This window comes from Cololabis saira, chromosome 4, assembly GCF_033807715.1.
Source record: "Cololabis saira isolate AMF1-May2022 chromosome 4, fColSai1.1, whole genome shotgun sequence".
Lineage (NCBI taxonomy): Eukaryota > Metazoa > Chordata > Actinopteri > Beloniformes > Belonidae > Cololabis > Cololabis saira.
Window position 1 is genome coordinate 5,966,079 of NC_084590.1, and position 21,167 is coordinate 5,987,245.

General features: G+C 42.1%; 1 protein-coding gene across 1 annotated transcript; it reads right to left on the reverse strand.

Annotated features, from left to right (window-relative positions):
* Positions 1-682: 682 nt before the first annotated feature.
* On the reverse strand, positions 683-20,938 carry LOC133442194 (zinc finger protein OZF-like). Its single transcript, XM_061720142.1, has 2 exons — positions 20,777-20,938; positions 683-3,935 (listed from the first exon to the last, which is right to left on the reverse strand). Exons 1-2 carry the CDS (start codon positions 20,936-20,938, stop codon positions 2,577-2,579), a joined length of 1,521 nt encoding a protein of 506 aa, XP_061576126.1. The 3' UTR covers positions 683-2,576.
* Between the last annotated feature and the right edge of the window lie 229 nt (positions 20,939-21,167).

Genomic DNA, 21,167 nt, shown 5'->3' on the forward strand with positions numbered 1-21,167 from the left:
CAACTTTCCTTATTTTAATCAGAACACTTTCTTTTTTCCAATTCGGCGTGGAGTAGTGGGCTTGGAGCGGCAGCCATCGGTTAGTTTTTTCTTTTTAGATCCGAGGCTTTGCGTAGAAGGTGGCTTCCGCAACTTTCAGGCGCTTTTTCTGCGCAAGCAAGCTTTATAGATGAGGCCCCAGGACTGAAGCGGAGCTGCGGCGCCGACATTATGGTCCGCGTCGCGGAAGGCTCTGCGTTGGTGTGACGCGGGACCATAAATCAACGCACACGTGGAGTAGTGGGCTCGGAGCGGCAGCCATACACCGCATGCGCGCAGAGCACGCCTGTTTGTTTTGAAGCTGAAGCAGCCCTATGCTAAAAAAAAAAAAAAAAAAAAAAGAAAAAGAAAAGAATTTTTTTTTATACTGACTTAAGAATGTTCAAGCTGCCTACCTCCTATGTGCTCAGTTTACAGTACACATGTTAAAATATAATAAAAGGGTCATCCTGCATAATTTTCTTTTCTCTTCTTCATTTTTTATTGTTTTATTGTTTAAGTATCGGATCGGGACTCGGTATCGGCAAGTCCTCAAAATCAAAGGACTCGGACTCGGACTCGGGGGCAAAAAAACCTGATCGGGACATCCCTATTGCCGACCCTTGGTCTAATGGATGCAGAACGTAACCTCAGCCTCTACTGTAGCGCCTTATAGTGCAGAAAATACGGTACATTCCCGTTTAGTCTTTCTGTCTGCTGATGATCCAAACTCTTTATTCTATTACATGTCTAAGTTTGAACTGAACCTCAGAAAACAAAAAAATGTATCTTCCTAAGAAACGGTTCTACGTCTGAATATTTGTGAATGTGGCGGCGCACAAGTTTTGCATGTCTTGCAAAACTTGTATCATTCCTGATCTTTGCTTGTTGGCAGACGAAATCTACAAAGAAACTGAACGGTGGAATATAAAACACCATATTCTCCTTTATACTTGGAGCCTTGTACAACCCAGTGTTCTTGCAGGCCATGTGACAGCTTTTCTACAACAGGATTGACTCCTTGTGAAGTGTCTGATAGGCCAAACCAGGTAAGTGGCCACCTGCCTTTGATGACTCTACCTCTACAAGTAAGTCCCCCAATTCTCTGAGCTGCTGACTGTCTCTGTTTTTATTTTCTCCAGTGTTTGTAGCAGGGCAAGTTCTATGACCTCGGGAGAGCCATGCATGTCCTCTAATCGCTGTCAGATCATCCAAATACCTGCTGAGTGATCTAATTCTCTTGGGTTGAGAAGTGGACTGTGAACCAAGCCACTTAATCAATAGGTCAAGCTCTTCTCTGACTGATAAATCGAGATCTATTAGTGACAACTTGGAAGGAAGATTTCCAAGCCCCGTAGCTTTCTGGACAGCCGTCAATTTTTTACTGCCCAGAACTCAGTTTAGTATAACTGCATGGGACCTGCAGGGAGGCAGCTGATGTAGACAATGTCCAATGTCCTGTTGTTGCTCCATGGCGTAGCTGCTCACTCTGTGCTGTTTAGCATTTGATTCTTGTGTCTTAGCCCGCTGTGTGGATGTCCTTTTATTATTCTGTCCTGCGTAGCTGAACAAAGCTAAACAGATAGTGAACAAAAACGCAGAAAAACTGCCTTCCTCGCATGAAGTTTAACTTTTGTTGTGTCTGTAAAACTGAACAATACAGAACAAATGAATTTACATACAACCATTATATAAACATACATCAACACTGACACTGTAAACATGTGCAGGAACACCTATTGAAGTTTGCAAATATTACTCACGGACAAATGTATCCCGAGGCTCTAACGTAAAAGTAACACTGTGCTCTGCAGGCTTTTAACTTTGAAGGGATGCACATGGAGAAGAGAAAGTAAAAAAAAAAAAAAAAAAAAGAAACAAATACTAAATATCACTAGTAGGTGGCTACAAAGGCAGGGGAACAGCACATTCGGTGTAAGCATTTTCATATTCAATTCAATTTTATTTATATAGCATCTATTACGACAGAAGTTGCCTCTAGGTGCTTTCCAGAGACCCAGAAAATGACCCCAGAGCAATTATTACACAAACACTGAGCAGGTAAAAACTCCCCTAGTGGGAGAAAAACCTTAAGCCAAACAATGGCAAGGACAATCTCAGCTGCTCTAGTGTTTTTGCATTATTATGACCTTGACTTATAAGTTTATTTAGTGTTACCAAGTTATGAGTCTATTTAGTGTTATGCTGGATTATAAGTGTAAACATATTGGTAGGATACAAGCAGAATACATTTTCACATATTTTCATGCTTAGAGAATTTAACTAGTTTTTACACCACAATTCTTATCAGTATTTCATGCGCAATGATACAACACACCCTCTAAAGCATCTTAGATACTTTTGGTGTTGTACTCAATTCTCCAAATCTTGTCATAGTAAAAGAGGTTCCATCCTATAGGAATTTGTTTATGTTTTCTTGATTCAAAACCTTTCTGAAAATCTAAGCACCAGAAATATTTCTTTACATGTTTGAATTGGTGCCTTTCAACTAAATTCCCAAATGAAAAGATGCCACAGATGGATCATAGACGTAGTTTTTATCCACTGTGAGTACGTTGGTGCCTCTTTAGATTACTTGATGTGGTAAAAATTGCTCCACACTGATCGCATCTGAACGGTTTCTCTCCAGTATGAATACTTCTGTGTTTATTTAGATGACCTTGTTGGGTAAAAGCTGCCCCACACTCATCACATCTGAAGGGTCTATCGCCAGTGTGAATACGTTGGTGACTCCTTAGACAACCTGATGTGGTAAAAGGTTTGCCACACTGATCACATATGAATGGTTTATCTCCAGTGTGAATACGTTGGTGAGTAATTAGATTACCTTGATGAGTAAATGCTGCTCCACACTGATGACATCTGAATGGTTTATTTCCAGTGTGAATACTTTGGTGAGTCCTTAGATGACCTTGTTGGGTAAAATCTGCCCCACACTCATCACACTTAAATGGTTTCTCTCCAGTATGAATACGCTGGTGAATCCTTAGTGTATCTTGTCTTGTAAAAACTGCCCCACACTCATCACATCTGAATGGTTTATCTCCAGTGTGAATACGTTGGTGAATCCTTAAATTTCCTGACTCAGTAAAAGCTGCCCCACAATGATCACATCTGAATGGTTTATCGCCAGTATGAATACGTTGGTGAGTCCTAAGATTACCTTGTTGGGTAAAAGCTGCTCCACACTGATCACAGCTGAACGGTTTATCACCAGTGTGAATGCGTTGGTGAGTCCTTAGATTACTTTGTTGGGCAAAAGCTGCTCCACACTGATCACAGCTGAACGGTTTATCTCCAGTGTGAATACGCTGGTGAGTCCTTAGTGTGTCTTGTCTCCTAAAAACTGCCTCGCACTGATCACATCTAAATGGTTTATCTCCAGTGTGAATACGTTGGTGAATCCTCAGCTTCCCTGATTCAATAAAAGCTGCCCCACACTGATCACATTTAAATGGTTTATCTCCGGTGTGAATACGTTGGTGAATCCTTAGCTTTCCTGATTCAATAAAAGCTGCCTCACACTGATCACATCTAAATGGTTTATCTCCAGTGTGAATACGTTGGTGAATCCTTAGCTTTCCTGATTCAATAAAAGCTGCCCCACACTGATCACAGCTGAAAGGTTTATCTCCGGTGTGAATACGCTGGTGAGTCCTTAGTGTATCTTGTCTCGTAAAAACGGCCCCACACTGATCACATCTGAATGGTTTCTCTCCAGTGTGAATACGCTGGTGAGTCCTTAGAGAACCGGATTGGGTAAAAGCTGATCCACACTGATCACAGCTGAACGGTTCATCTCCAGTGTGAATCCTCTTATGTACCTTCAGACCTGATGAAGAGATGAGGACTTTCTTACAGCAGTAACTTGTGGGTCTCTCTTTGCCTGTATGTTTCTGTAAGGACAGAGAAGAAGAATTAGATTGTCTTGTTGGCTGATTGTCAAAAGCTTTTTCAGTTTTTATCAAGTGCGGTCTGCCATGTTTGCAGTGAAAAAAATGTTGTATATTCAATTCCTTTCAATTCAATTTTATTTATATAGCGTCTATTACAACAGAAGTTGTCTCTAGGATCTTTCCAGAGACCCACAACATGACCCCAGAGCAATTATTACATAAACATAACATAAACAATGGCAGGTAAAATCTCTCTTAGTAGGAGAAAAACCTTAAGCCAAACATGGCAAGGACAATCTCAGCTGCTTGCATTATTATGACCTTGACTTATAAGTTTTAAGTCTATTTAGTGCTATGCTGGATTATAAGTATACGTATATTGGTAGGATACAAGCAGAAAAAAATCCCCTGGACCTGGCTCATAAGGGGGGACCCTGTGTCCTGGGTGTGAGGGGTCTGCAGATAGGTTACCTGCCCGTTTCCTGGTCCTGGTCAGGTACAGGTCCTGGATAGTTGGGAGGTTAGTCCCAATTATCCCCCTGCAGACCTAATTGTCCGTTGCAGTCTGTGCCTGTCTAGTTTGGTGGCTGATCCGAACCAGACAGTGATGGAGGTGCAGAGAACAGACTGAATGTTGGCAATGTAGAAGGTGATCAGCAGCTGCTGTGGCAGGTTAAACTTCCTGAGCTGACGCAGGAAGTACAACCTCTGCTGAGCCTTCTTCCGGACAAAGTTATTGAGGGTGGTCCACTTCAGGTCCCGGGGGATTGTGGATCCCTGGAACCTGAAGGACTCTGTGGTGAAGACAGGTGGTGGGTTTTTCCTGAAGTCCACTGTCATCTCCACAGTCTTGAGCGGGTTCAGCTCCAGGTGGTTCTGACTGCACCAGTGGACCAGCTGTTCCACCTCCTGTCTGAACACGGACTCGTCAACCTCCCGGACCTCAGGCCGAGGATGGTTGTGTCGTCCGCGTACTTCAGGAGCTTTACAGAAGAGTCCCCTGAGGGGCAGTCGTTGGAGTAGAGGGAGAAGAGCAGTGGTGAGAGGACGCACCCCTGGGGGGCGCCAGTCCTGATGGTGCGGGTGTTGGACGTGATGCTCCCCAGCCTCACTTGCTGCCTCCTGTCACTCAGGAAGCTGGTGATCCACTGACAGGTGGAGGCAGGGTGAGCTTCTGGTGGAGGATTGCAAGAGCGATCGTGTTGAACGCCGAGCTTAAGCCCACGAACAGGATCCTCGCGTAAGTCCCTGAGGTGTTGAGATGACGCAGGATGTGGTGCAGTCCGATGTTGACTGCGTCATCCACCGACCTGTTTGCACGGTAGGCAAACTGCAGGGGGTCGAGCAGGGAGCTTGTGATGTCCTTGGCTAAAACACCAGCCGCTCAAAGGATTTCATGACCACAGATGTCAGGGCGACAGGCCTGTAGTCATTTAGTCCTGTGATGGTGGGTTTCTTGGAAACTGGGATGATGGTGGAGCTTTTGAATGTGATGTGCTGTGCTGCTGGCCTAATCATCTAACCTGCAGTAGAAACTGTTCAGCTGGTTTGCAAGCCTGAGGTTGCCTGCAGGGCGTGGAGATGTTCTTTTGAACCCGGTGATGTCCTGCAGACAGACCTCCACACAGAAGTAGAGCTGGGTATCATCACTGACCTCCCGATACGATACAATTCCGATACACTACGTCCATAGTCGATACGATTCGATATCAATATTCTAGTTACAATACCAATTTTGCTTTGGTAATGGAAATGATTCTCAAAGGACTAATGCTGTAAATTAAATTGTAAAAGTAATGCTTTAACCTGGTGCATAATTCATTAATATTTCCATTAAGAACTGACAATTACACAAATAGTTGTACATCATTTACCCTTTTTTTATAAGTCATAAGTATATGACCAACAGTTATACAAAATTAAAATCAACTTACACCTCCACAAACAGCAGCATGTTAACAGTGTTTCATATAAAGTAAAATGTCTTTAAATTAAATTAAAAAAGTATATTAACATTTTCAGTTCTCGAACAGTAGTGCAAACAGACATCCAGCTCATGGTGCACAAATAACCAGAAGCCAACTAGTGTTGCTTTAGTCTGATTTCTTTCTTCATATTTTAGTGATTTAGTGACTAGTCAAGTCTAGACACTAAATCTAGTCAAGATCTAGTCAAGACTATCACTCACTATAAAAGAACTAATTGGGCCTAAATGACTTAAAGGAGCTTGAGGCCGGATTGTGGCAGGATTTATGAAAAAAATCCGTATACATTTTAAGTTTTCTAGTAATAATGTCAGATGAAGCGTTCCAAACCAAAAAGAATGAGCCCTCTAGTGTATCTCTCCGTTGCCTTGAACAGGCTGTGTGCTGCAAAATGTGCTGCAATTCGGTCCCGAATTTCCCGCGCTGGGCTGCGGATGTGACGTCACATGACGCTGCATGCGCGTTCTCCCCGTTCTCCCGTGCCGGCTTCACTGTTGGCTGCAGTACCCCCGACGACCGCCGTGGTGAAGGGTGGCGCTAGAGAGTCTCATTTCTTAAAAAGAGCCTCAAGCTCCTTTAAATGCACTAAAATAGCTGGTAATTTTTGTAGACTAAAATACATATCATTTTTATAAATTTTGTCTTGTGAATAGAATGGTCAAATATGAATCCGTAGCTCTGCTCATCCAGGTGTCGCAAGTGATGGCAACTCTGCAGATTTCAGTGCAGTTGCGACTAGGGATGGGAATCGAGAAACAGTTCTTGTTCAGAACTGGTTCCCAGTGTTTCAATTCCTTGGAATCGTTTGCCTTTTTTGCAAACGATTCCCTTATCGATTCCAGTGGGCGCGAATGACGTCCCCACGCACGTTGCGTAGTTACGCAACGTGCGTGGTGACGTAATTCGTGCCCAGCAGTAAAACGCGGGGACAAAGCGGCATAAACGCTCGAAAGTTTGGGTACATTTTACCAAAAAGGATGACAACAGGGCGACAATACTTGCAACGTGGACATTTCAACAAAGGGAGGAAACTGTTAGGGCTCGGCCAGCTGGTGCTTTCCTCTGCAACCTGGGAGCGCGGAGTCGGCCGGCGTGTGGCAAGAGCAGCGCGCTCAGCCACAAGGACGAGCCGCGCGCGCTCTGGTGGACAGCAGCAGCTCGTCAGCTCATCTATGGGAGAAGTTAAAGAGCAGTCTACCGCTAGCTTCTCCTTTCATCAAGGCAGGAAAGAGTATGACCCAGGCCAGAATAGATGAATGTCACCGAGCAGTTTGTGGTGTTGAACATGTTACTGGAAATTCTTGTGTAATTGCCACAGAATAATTTGTTGTATTTAGTTAATTTTTACAGAAGAATATTTATTTTATTATTATTATTTTATATTAAATACATATTTTATATTACAAATAATTTTGTGGGGACCCCCTGACACACCACCAATTCGCCACAATATTTTCTTTTGAAGCTGAAGTGCTGCCAGACATCGGCTCTTAGTCCTGTCGGGGATGTGAGCTGCGCATTCTCTCTTTCTCTTTGGTCTGAAACTCATGGCATGGATCTCGCAAGATTATATGATGTATTATGATGCGCGCTAAGCACTAAACCACGCAAGACTAAAGGGGCAAACAAAAACAAAACAACGAACGGGTAAACCTTTTAAAAAAATCGATACATGGATTTATGTATCGATAATCATTCCTACACATGTATATCGATAAAATATCGATATATCGATATTTTTAACCCACCCCTACACAGAAGATGGATCAGGGTTGGCAGAGAGGCGACTCTCCAGTCTTTCTCCGTAGCTCCTCTTTGCTTTCCTGATCTCCCTCGTCAGAGTGTTCCTGTACTGCTTGAACAGGGCTCGATCATCGCATCTGTAGGCATCCTCCTTGGCTCGGCAGAGCTTATTGAGGTTCAATGTGAACCAGGGCCTGTTGTTGTATGTGCAGAAGGTCATAGTCTGCACATGTCCTCACAAAAACTGATGTAGGACGTCACAGTGTCCGTGAATTCATGCAGGTATGTGGTTGCAGCTTCAAAAACACTCCAGTCCGTGCAGTCAAAGCAGGCCTGAAGCTTCAGCTTTGACTCCTCTGTCCACTTCTTCACAGTCCTTACTACCGGCTTAGAGGTTTTTAGTTTCTGCCTGTAGGTCGGGATCAGATGAACAACAGTGGTCAGAGTGTCTAAGAGCTGCGCAAGGAACAGAGTGGTATGCATCTTTAATTACAGTGTAACAGTGGTTGAGAGTCTGTGCGTCCCTGGTAGGGGATGTAACATGCTGCCTGTATCTAGGAAGTTCGTGGGTGAACCAGAACTAGAACTAGAAACCAGTAGAGAGCCATTGCTGCTCCGACCAAAACTTTTTACCCGTTTTCAAGGAACCGGGTAAAAAGTTACGGGGGAAGAGACTTCCCAATGTTAAAGAGCTGTTCTCTGCTGAAGGTGGCCCGTGTTGCGCAGCAGAAAACAGGAAATATGCACAAAATGCTAAAAAGTAACAGAGAGCGAAACACCATGGCGTCCGTCCGGGGCGCCATCTTGTCGTATATGTTTGCAGGCCGGAGCTTCGGGAAATGCATGCTGACCTGCAGTCCTGCCCTCTGACCACCTCACCTACTTCTGCTTATAGTTATCTCTGCAGTGCACTAGTTAGCCATTGTGTCTGTGTCTCTCCTTTCTCTGTTCTTCATTCTCTCTGTCTGTTCTCTCTTTTCCTGCTCTGCCCAGCTGGTCTCTGGCAGGAGGGCCCCTCTTTATGATCCAGGTCCTGCTCAAGGTTTCTTCCCTCCAAAAAGGGATTTTTTTCCTTGTCACTGTTTGGCTTAAGGTTTTTCTCCCACCAGGGGAGTTTTTTTACCTGCCACTGTTTATGTTATGTTTATGTAATAATTGCTCGGGGGTCATGTTCTGGGTCTCTGGAAAGCGCCTAGAGATAACTTTTGATAACTTCTGTTGTAATAGAATCTTAAAGGTGCATTGTCCTTCCTTAGGAGTTATCTAACTGATAGAACACAAACAGTCTTCTTTAATGGTTGTTTTTCCGATGAGAGTGCTGTGTCTTGTGGAGTACCACAGGGGAGTTGTCTGGGACCATTATTGTACACTATTTTTACTAATGACTCGACCTTATATGCCTCTGCACTTACTATCGATGAGTTAAATTCCGTTTTAAGAGAAGATTTAAAAGCAGTTGTGGACTGGGTAAACAAAAACAAACGTGTTTAAGACGAACTGTATGGTGATTGGCTATCATCAAAACATCAGTAATAATCCTCAGTTAAATCTGAAAATCAAAGAGGTATGTATCAATCAAGTTCAAGAGACCAAACTGCTGGGAGTTTTCATAGATGAAAAACTTTCATTGAAAACACATACATAAAATGGTTAGTAAAATGGGAACTGGCATCTCTGTCGTTAGAAGATGCAGGACATATTTGTCACTAAAATCAACTAAATTAACAAAACAAGCTTTAATCTTGTCAACTCTTGACCACTGCCCAGTGGTCTGGTCAAACGCCACAGCAGACATGATAAACAAACTTCAAAAAGTGCAAAATAGAGAAGCTTGCTTGGTCCTGGGTTGTGATTTCAGAACAAATGTATTTAAAATGCATAGAAATCTCAGCTGGTTAATGGTAAGAGAAAAATTACTTTATTCTTTATTAATATTTGTAAGAAATGTATCCATATCAAAAACCCGGCAAGTTCTATACAAAAAATTATGTTACAGTTCATAAAATCATAGCTACAGCACAAGACATGCTCTCAGAGGTCATTTATAAAAACATTACCGTTTATTGAAGCGGACTCTTAAATTAAATACTTACCTGTTGTACTCTACTGCCGTTACTTTTTAACAACTTGTGCTTTTTATTATTTTACCTCTTTCCTTATAATTTTATTTGTTATTTACTGTTTAATTGTGCCTTGCCGCTTTTAATTACCTTGAATGTGCTGATCAACTGTGTGTATGTTTACTCTGAATATCACTGAAAAGAACATGATGTACCAGGCAAGAGATAACAGGTTTCATCCTCCTGACCTTGAAAACTCAATAAAACCTAGTCTATGCCACAAAGTGGCAGGGCAGTGGCAGGGCAGGCTGCAGAGCTTGTCTCAGGCTGACTTCTCACTCTGCAGAGGCAAAACGGAGTCTTCTATTCTCCTATAACTTTTCCAGCTCGATCAACAGATTCGGGGTGATCAGGTTCGATCACAACAAGCCGGAGGTAGTGTCAGCCTCATTACCCAGATTGGAAGTTGGTTCCATAGTAATGGTGCCTGATAGCAGAACGCCCGCCCTCCAAATCTGCATTTGGATACTCGACTATGAGTAACTACGAGTAAACCTGCATTCTGAGAACGGAGAGCTCTGTTAGGAACATATGGTACTATCAGGTCTTCCAAAGATTGCAGAGCTAAGCCGTTTTGGGCTTTATACACAAGTAATACAATTTTGAATTGGATTCTGAATTTTACGGGTACCAATGAAGCGACGCTAACACTGGAGAGATGTGGTCTCTCCTGCTGATTCCTGTCAGCACTCGCGGTGCTGCTTTTTGGATCAGCTGGAGCCTATTCAGCAAATTACTTGGACATCCTGCTAACAACACATTACAGTAATCTAGTCTAGAAGATACAAACGCATGAACTAGTTTTTCTGCATCACTCTGCAAAAGGATTTTCCTAATCTTTGTAATATTACGGAGATGGAAAAATGCTATTTTACAAACCTGATGAATGTATGGTTTAAACGACAAATCCTGATCAAAAACAACACCAAGGCTTCTCACAGTTGCACTAGAGACCATCGCAACACCATCTAATCCCTTTCTATGATGCTTTGAACCAAAAATGATAACCTCAGTTTTATCTGAATTTAGAAGCAAAACATTTCTGGACATCCAGTCCTTGATGTCCCTCAGACATGCCTGATGTTTAGCTAACGGTTCTGTTTCATCTGGCTTCATAGACAAATAGAGCTGCGTATCATCAGCATAACAATGAAAGTGTATGCCGTGATTCTGGATTATACTTCCCAACGGCTGCATGTATAAACTAAACAAGATTGGCCCTAGCACTGAACCCTGCGGAACACCATAACAGACCCTTGACTGTTCTGAAGAAACCTCATGTACATGAACAAACTGGAACCTGTCAGATAGATATGATTTAAACCAACGTAGAGCTGTCCCTTTAATCTCAACAACATGCTCTAACCTGTGCAGTAAGATGCTGATATACAGTGTCAATAGCAGCACTGAGGTCCAATAGAACCAGTATGGACACTAATCCCTTATCTGAGGTCCAGTAGAACCAGTATGGACACTAATCCCTTATCTGAGGTCCAGTAGAACCAGTATGGACACTAATCCCTTATCTGAGGCCATAAGAAGGTCATCCATGAGTCGAACCAGTGCTGTCTCTGTGCTATGATGCATTCTGAACCCTGACTGAAAGACTTCAAACAGATCATTTCTATAAAAATGATCACATAATGAAACCTGACTGAAAAACTGACAGTGCAGCATACATATACACATACATATACACATACATACACACACACATATATATATATATATATATATATATATATATATATATATACCGTATTTTCACGACCATACGGCGCACTGTGTGGAAAGGCGCACCCTCAGTTTTGTGTGTCATTTTTGGTTTTAAAACACACATACGGCGCACCGACCCAAAAGGCGGAGCTGCACACGCGCGCTGCAAAACACACACGCGCTGGAGAACACACACACACACAAGAGTGCTTATTTAAATAGAGCAGGAGGAAAACTTAGTTTGATATTTTATTTCACTTTTCACATCAATCAAACCCTTCAAAGGTTCATATTCTGTTTCTGCATTAAATAATTTAAAAAAAAAACACCGGGTTGCTGCACATAAACCTGTCTCAGCCACCCGATCATCTCCTCATCCATCCAGCCCTTTTCATTTCACTCTGGCTGGAAAAGTCTGTTTAGGCAACGTTTTTCTTTTAAAAATCACCATAGCCGGCAGTTTCTGTCCATCAGCGTGGCAGGCAAGCACGAGAGTAAATAAACTTTTCATACCCCGTTGTGCTGCGGATCCCGACCGCGCTGGACCGGGTCCCGGGTCCCGGGTCCCGGTCCGCTCCCCCCACGCTGGTCCCGCGTCCCGGTCCCGCGTCCCGCGTCCCGGCTCCCCGCGCTGGTCCCGCGTCACGGTCCCGGGTCCCGGGTCCCGCGTCCCGGTCCCGCGTCCCGTGTCCCGGCTCCCCGCGCTGGTCCCGCATCCCGGTCCCGCGTCCCGGCTCCCCGCGCTGGTCCCGCGTCACGGTCCCGGGTCCCGCGTCACGGTCCCGGGTCCCGCGTCCCGGTCCCGGGTCCCGGTCCCGGTCCCGCGTCCCGCGTCCCGCGTCCCGGCTCCCCGCGCTGGTCCCGCGAACACACGCGCATGTCGGGGAGCCGGTACCGGGTTTGTAACCGACAGATATTGCTGAAAATTTCGGAGAGTGAAGCTGATCAGACCTGAGACAGACCCCAGAAATCTCTGCTCGTAAAGCGGCCAGGAACCAGGTCGATCGGACCGCTTTGGGAACCAGGAAGTCGGCTGCAGCAGCGCCCATCACCGACAAGCAAAACACACGCGCGCTGCAGAACACTCACACAAGTGTGCTTATTTAAAAATACAGCGGGAGCAAAACTTAGTTTGATTGTATTTTATTTCACTTTACACATCAAGCAAATCCTTAAAAGTCTTCATCATCTGTTTCCGCATTAAACAGCTCAGTGGAGTCTCATTCACGTCGCAACTCACGGGGGCTTCACCCGCCCCCTTCTCCCTTTACCATTCACATGGTGGCCGGCCTTCCATTACCGTAATTCAGCTAATAGACACGGCGCACCGTTTCTTAAGGCGCCCGGCACATTTAAAAAAATAAATAAATAAAAAATGTGCGCCTTATGGTCGCGAAAATACGGTATATATATATATATATATATATATATATGTATATATATATATATATATATATATATACATACATACATATATATATAACAACATCGGATCAAATTTCTTAACAGGCGTTATTTGGATAAACTGAGCCCAGGTTGGGGATCCGAATTCTGATACAGCCGAATTCTGATCCTCTTCTAATATAATACATCCATGGTCCTCTTATCCTTCGCCGTTTGTTTACTTTCGTCACTTCCGTTTCTCTTCTCGTGCACTGATTCGCTACCTGAACAGCCAATCACAGAGTGAGCTGTTTGACCGACGGCCGACGCCGATTCAACATGTCGAATCGGCTGAAAAGGTCCCGATGGGCGCCCGACCTGTGGCGACGTGCGGGACACACCGAGGAAACTAGCCCGACCGACGTGCACCGACACTCACCGACGGGCCGACGGCCGATTTTCGGCTTGGTGTATCAGCCCCTTAAGGCTTTGGAAGTGACTGTATATAGTCTGTTATAACTCCAAAGGGATTTCATCAGTGAAATAATTACGACGCAGCAACGCCTACCGCGGATCCGAGCAGCTAATGGCGCGGTTAAACCCGATTTTCTTCTACAACAGAAATGATGATCAAGCCTTATGAATTACCTTACGGTGTAGTTCTTTATTTTTATTGCTTTTGCTGCTGTTGTTTATAGGTCTCTGTTACAGAGTTAGCGGCGTGTCCTCATGTCAAGTCCTTGACATGAGAAACTTTCAAATGTCTTATCAGCTTTGTTGTGTTGAAATTATTTTACAACATTCCTCCTCGGGGCATTTCCTTTGCACACGCTTGGTAACTGCAAATTTGTTGTCCTTTTCGGACATTGTAAAACTCCCATACCGGCGAGGCTGACCACGCCCCCTTAGGATACCTGGGTGTGCGATGTGGGAACACACGCGCAGGCATCGGGTTGTTGTTGTAAATGTCATCAGATCAGCCAGCTGTGAACTAATATTTTGAGAACGCCGATCAAAACTGATAGGGGCATTATCGGCCGATACCAATCAATCAATCGGTGCATCTATAATTCTAATCGCATTCAGGTTCAGATTTTGTTGACTGTTGACTGGAGTTATAAATTGCTGCGACTCCTCCGCCTCGGCCCGTGCTTTGAGGAATAGGATGATTTAAGTAGGCGCACGGAGTCGATTCAAATACTCCTCCTGTAGCCATGTTTCTGTTAAACAGAAAATATCACTCCTGGTCTCTGTAATTAGATCATTTTGGAGCTTAACGATCGTATATTTGGTAGTCCGCAACTAATTTTTCGGTCTCTAATTGGTACCAAATGCGCATTGTAATTTATATGAACACTTCTATCACACTGCACCTGGTAAACTTTTGGAGGGTGGGGAACTGCAACCAATTCTATTTTGCTAGGCACCTTGTTAGAGTCACCTATTACATAATTTAATCCTACAGTTTTATTGGCAGGCGTTGGTCCTCAAGAAGCAGCAGAGAAGCATGTAAGACTGCAGCTCTGCATCCTGTCGTGGACGCTGGATTGTCAGGGGGAGTGTCTAATAATATTGGCCAGATTTCTAGAAATAAGAGCTGCACCACCCCGGGTGGGATGAACTCCGTCCCTTCTAATCAGACCGGGCTTTCCCCAAAACGTCTTTCAATTGTCAATAAAGGCCACGTCGTTTTCTGAACACCACCGCGACAGCCAGTTGCGGAGTGATAACATGCGGTTAAACATGTAATCGCTGGTCAGATTGGGGAGGGGACCAGAGAAACCTACAGAGTCCGACATGGTTTTGGCGTAATTGGCAAATTTGGCAAATTTACGATTACTCTTTGCTAGCAGCTTCAAATTTGCTTCAATGTTGCCCGCTCTGGCCCCCGGGATACACCTAACTATGGTCGCTGGAGTCAGCCTCACATGCCTGACTATGGAGTCGCCAATCACCAGGGTCGGTTTCTCAGCGGGTGTGTTGCTGAAAAACGGTTATAGACGTGAAGCGAGTGGTGGTGTTCCGTGCGCCTTTTAGGACTACGCTTCCTCCGAACCGTCACCCAGTCGCCCCGCCTGGCCGGCTGCTCGGGAGCTGCAGGGGAGCGGCTAATAGCAGCTACTCTAGGTCAGTCCGCCGCTAACTTAGCCTGGCTAGCTGACGAGTCTACCGGACTATGGTTTAGTTGGCAGAACAGGACCTCTAACTCACTGAGCCTCGCCTCCAATCCTGTGAATAAACTACACTTCAGACACTTACCGTCTTCGCTAAACGAGGCAGAGGAATAACTAAACATTTCACACACTGAGCAGCAAGAGGGAGAAACGCTGGGAGAAGAGGAGGTCATGCTAAGAGGCTAATGGCACTTTTCCACTAGTACCTACTCGGCTCTACTCATCTCAACTCAGCTCGACTCAACTCGGCCTAGTTTCTTTTCCATAACAATTCAACTGGAGCAGAAGTAGCTGTGACATTTTTGATTGTGTGATATAAACAAGAAGACAATAACACTAAAAATGTAGAACCTGGAGGAGATAATAGATGTGCTGCTGGGTCTGTGGCTTGTGTTCGATATCAAGTTAAAAAATGAGAGTAAGAGAAGCTTCAAGCGGCAACGCTTTTTAATTTTTTTTAGTTTGTCTCGGTGCTGCTGAAAAGTCAGCTGGAGCCGCGAGCAGCTATGAAGAGACAGAGCTCCTGGTAGATCTGGTCGTTCCTTATCTCCGTCTAGATCCCTTTTTAATTCTCTCCTCAGCACCAGGTTTATGAACATCTGCACCTCAGAGTTGGATCATGAAACAGATTGTGCTGCCAAGGTTGACTCTTGGATGAACAGTAGTTATATTAAGTTTATTTGAAATGTATTTAGATCACAATAATAAAAGTCTTTAAAATCCCATAAGACAACAAATCAACTGTATATCATAAATAAAAAGAAAAAGGAAAAGAACATGAAAAGGAAAAAAGGCACACATAAGAAACATGGGTGAGCGCAAATAAAAAGCCAACCTATTCAGTTTGTTTACTTTCTTTAGTCCCAGACAATCATGTATTACTTCAGTGTGGTTGGTTTTATAGTTTGGTGGATAGTGTTTTTAATTGTTCCTCTATAAACCTGGTGTTAATAATCTGTATCTACTTTCCAAGGATGTTGTTTACTTTGCAAAGGTGTTTAACATTTGCGTGTGCATGACGGTTAGTGCTCCTCAAACCTTTAATGTTGCTGTTTAGCGCCATGTCGTCCTAGATTGGTAAACAGACAAAAAATACTTTTGAGACTTATTTTCTTAAATTAATCCGTGTTATTCCGTTGGTTGTATTATAAACATTATCGGTTATTATTAACGGGGGGGGATTCCGGCACGGCCACCTGAGTGAGCACCGCAGCGCATCAACCGGAATTTCTGTATGAACGAATTGAATGAATGAATTGTTGTTTATTAATGTGTCATACACCTCTAAGGTGCACAGCCTATAAGGGCTTACAAGACACAGATACACTACGCCAGCAAACAAACATCAGCTGCGTACAAACAAAAACACAAAATTATAAAATCCACTTGTACATTACAGATCAAATTACTGATCCGTTCTCCATATAATTTGTCGTTTCTCTGTTTCCAGGCTGTCTTTATAAAGGTAGCTATAGAGAAAACCTCCTCTCTGAAAAACCATTCCAACTTAGCATCATCCTCAGTCCAAAACAACTCAGTTTTCAAATCTTGCATTTTCTGAGATAAAAGCTGCCTGGCTTCATCACATAATGGACAATAAAACAAAAAATGAAGTTCATCCTCAACAACATTTAAATCACAAACACGACATAATCTTTCCTCTTCAGGAACAGAGTTATACCTGTTTCTATGGCCAGAGGGAGAATCCCAAGCCCCTTTCACACAGCCAGTTCGAGGCGGGAACGTTGCGCCTTTAAGCCGCCTCGCTGTTCTGTGTGAAAGTCACGGAGGCGGAATGGGGGGGCCAAGTGGCCCCACCAATAAGCCGGCAGCGGAGGTAGTCACAGAGCCGTCACAGAGACGAAACGGGGTCTGTGTGAATGACACAGCCGGCATGCCGGCATGCCACTAGACGCTGACGCTGTCGTCACGCCTCTGATTGCGGAACGCCGGCATGCTGTGTGAATTTACAGACGGGAGCGGCGTTATGCCGGCGTTGTATGGTTCTGTGTGAACCAACAAAGGCGGCGTATTGGCAGGACTTCTTTACACCAATATTGCGGAATCTCTGTGTGAAAGGGGCTCCAGTTTGCAATTGAGCACATAATGATCTTTTTGATCTATCCAGGGGTAAGGTTGCATAAGGTTCAATCAGGACAATAAATATTCTTCATCAACCGGTAAGTTCTAAGTTTTGGTTTATGCCAGATGTCATTGGCCCATTTTTATTTATACTCAAAGAATAACATACGCTTTACATACTGAATATTACACTGCTGCTGTATTTGTAACTCTAGTGGTTATTTTCAGCAATCTAAGAGCAGGAGATTTCGCGGGTTCACTTGATTATATGCTGGAGACCAGAGGAGACGTAGCTGAGCTGCAGTTAGTCTTTAGTCATCTTTGCTGTCAAGTCACCAGTGTGTATGATGTTTCCCTGCTAGTCAATGAGTCGGGAGTGGACTCGGATAAAGACCGCCGTTTCCCTGGACGCCTGCGGACGAATTACCAACCATCACCTGGCTCTGCTTGAGGAACACTTGAATATCAGAGAATTTATTTTCTATAGAGCTCTATAACATTTATTTTGGGTACCCAATTTTATTTTATTTTTATTTTTTGGACCGAGGAATACCGGACTGTGAACAGCAACAGTCTTTGGAGAGACTAATTGTTAATTTTTGATAAACATTGAAACAAAAGAGACATTTTACAAGAACTTTGGGTTTTGATATTACGGTTATATTGCTGTTGTGTTGATTTATATTGTCTGACTAAGTCAGAGCTTACATACTGAAGCAAAAGAGAATTCATTTTGATATATGTATTTATGTTTGCTTCTAATTTATTTGGTTTTATGGGAAATGTATTTGTTTGGAAGGGTACGTTCCAGTCCAATATTTATTTTTTTTCTTTGGACTAAGGTAGCAAATTACTGCCAGAGCCAGAATACATTTCCTGTCAGATACAAGTTAAAGCTGGTCTCATCTCTGCTTATTTCTTTTTCTAAAGAGGGACGAATAGATACTTGGTTACATATTAACACCTTTGAGTTGTCCCGCTGTTTCTCTAATTTCTCGCATGAAAGTGGATAAAATTTTACGCATGACAAATAATTTAAAGTATATGAGTTGCTCTATCATACGACGGAGTATTAGGGTCAAACTAAGACAAAAAAAATTGGAAATTATGAGAATAAAGTCGTAAAATTACGAGAATAAAGTCATAATATTACGAGAATAAAGTCGTAATTTCTGAGAACTCTAACAGGAAGAGCACATACGTCTGTTGTGGAAGAGGAGCTGTCTGGTACAGTATAGTATAGTATAGTATAGTATAGTATAGTATAGTATAGTATAGTATAGTATAGTATAGTATATTATAGTATAGTATAGTATAGTATAGTAGCAGTGACTGCAAGGCTATCGGTGGTTACATCTGCTTCCATTAAAAGAGGTTTTGTTGTTTCTTAGGAAACAATGAGGATGATCATAAAGATTTTCCTCTTCCACAAAAGACGCAATTTTTTCCAAGTCTTCCAAGTATTTCCTTATTTGTGAAACCGATGCCAAAATATAATTTCACAAGATGCTCAATATTCCTGATTTTAACACAGGGAGAAGATGCTCTTCCTGTTAGAGTTCTCATAAATTACCACTTTATTCTCGTAATATTACGACTTTATTCTCGTAATATTATGACTTTATTCTCGTAATATTCCGATTTTATTCTCGTAATATTACGATTTTATTCTCGTAATATTACGACTTTATTTTCATAATATCACGACTTTATTCTCATAATATTACGACTTTATTCTCATAATATTACGACTTTATTCTCATAGTATTACGACTTTATTCTCATAATATCACAACTTTATTCTCATAATATTACGACTTTATTCTCGTAATATCACGACTTTATTCTCGTAATATTACGACTTTATTCTCGTAATATCACGACTTTATTCTCGTAATATCACGACTTTATTCTCGTAATATCACGACTTTATTCTCATAATATTACGACATTATTCTCATAATATCACGACTTTATTCTCATAATATTACGACTTTATTCTCGTAATATCACAACTTTATTCTCGTAATATCACGACTTTATTCTCATAATATTACAACTTTATTCTCGTAATATCACGACTTTATTCTCATAATATTACAACTTTATTCTCGCAACATTATTAATTTATTCTCTTGATTTTACGACTTTATTCTCATAATATTATGATTTAATTCTCGTAATATTACGACGTTATTCTCTTAATATCACGACTTCATTCTCGTAATATCACAACTTTATTCTCATTATATCACGACTTTATTCTCGTAATAATACGACTTTATTCTCGCAACATTATGAATTTATTCTCTTGATTTTACGACTTTATTCTCATAATATTATGATTTAATTATCGTAATATTACGACTTTATTCTCATAATATCCCAACTTTATTCTCGTAATATTACGACTTTATTCTCGCAACATTATTACTTTATTCTCGTAATATTACGACTTTATTCTCGTAATATCACGACTTTATTCTCATTATATCACGACTTTATTCTCATAATATTACGACTTTATTCTCGTAATATTACGACTTTATTCTCATAATATTACGACTTTATTCTCATAATATTACGACTTTATTCTCGTAATATCACGACTTTATTCTCATAATATTACAACTTTATTCTCGCAACATTATTAATTTATTCTCTTGATTTTACGACTTTATTCTCATAATATTATGATTTAATTCTCGTAATATTACGACGTTATTCTCTTAATATCACGACTTCATTCTCGTAATATCACAACTTTATTCTCATTATATCACGACTTTATTCTCGTAATAATACGACTTTATTCTCGCAACATTATGAATTTATTCTCTTGATTTTACGACTTTATTCTCATAATATTATGATTTAATTATCGTAATATTACGACTTTATTCTCATAATATCCCAACTTTATTCTCGTAATATTATTACTTTATTCTCGTAATATTACGACTTTATTCTCGTAATATCACGACTTTATTCTCATTATATCACGACTTTATTCTCATAATATTACGACTTTATTCTCGTAATATTACGACTTTATTCTCATAATATTACAACTTTATTATCGTAATATCACGACTTTATTCTCGTAATATTATGACTTTATTCTCGTAATATTACGACTTTATTCTTATAATATTACAACTTTATTCTCGTAATATTACGACTTTATTCTCGCAATATTACGAATGTATTCTCTTGATTTTACGAGTTTATTCACATAATATTATGATTTTTATTCTCTTTATTCTCTCACGTTTGGAATCCCTGTTTTTTTAGGATAGAGAGTGTGGATAGTGAAAAGTAAAGGGGCTCATGGCAAAAATGATTAAAGTCAAGGCTCCAACCTAAAACTCATTTCACCACTTTAGAGCGTGTTTTAATTCCAGATTGTGTGTTTAAACATCACAATAAAACTCCACCAGAACCCCCAGAACCCCCAGACCGCTGCGTCCGTGTCGCCGACACATTCACACTAGAAACGGTTAAAAGTCTCGTAGAAAGATTCCGTGTTAGTGTTTTCTGAGAATCAGTTCAAAATGACGGACATTTAATAAAATAAAGAGTTTGGATCATCATCAGCAGAGAGAAAGAGCGAGAACGAGCGGGACCTGAACACGGACCTGCAGACCAGCAGAGGAGCATCCCGCTCCGGTCCTGATGGAGTCCTGGTCCTGGTCCTGGTTCTGATCTGGGTCCAAATCAGAGTCCTGGTTCTGATCTGGGTCCATCTCCGAGTCCTGGTTCTGATCCCGGTCCTGGTTCTGTCTGCTTCGATCTTCCATCTAAAAGCGTTTGTCTGCAAACCTCCGCCGTGAAGGCTGATTTATGGTTCCGCGTCACACCAACGAAGAGCCTGCGGCGTAAGTTACGCGGCGACGCGCACCGTCTGCGTCGATTTAACGGAGAACCATAATTTAGGCTAGAGGACGCAGCCCGGAGTCACGTGACTCCCACTCCACACACAGACCGGATATGACGCTTTTTTCGCAATAGACTTCTTTATTTTAAGAA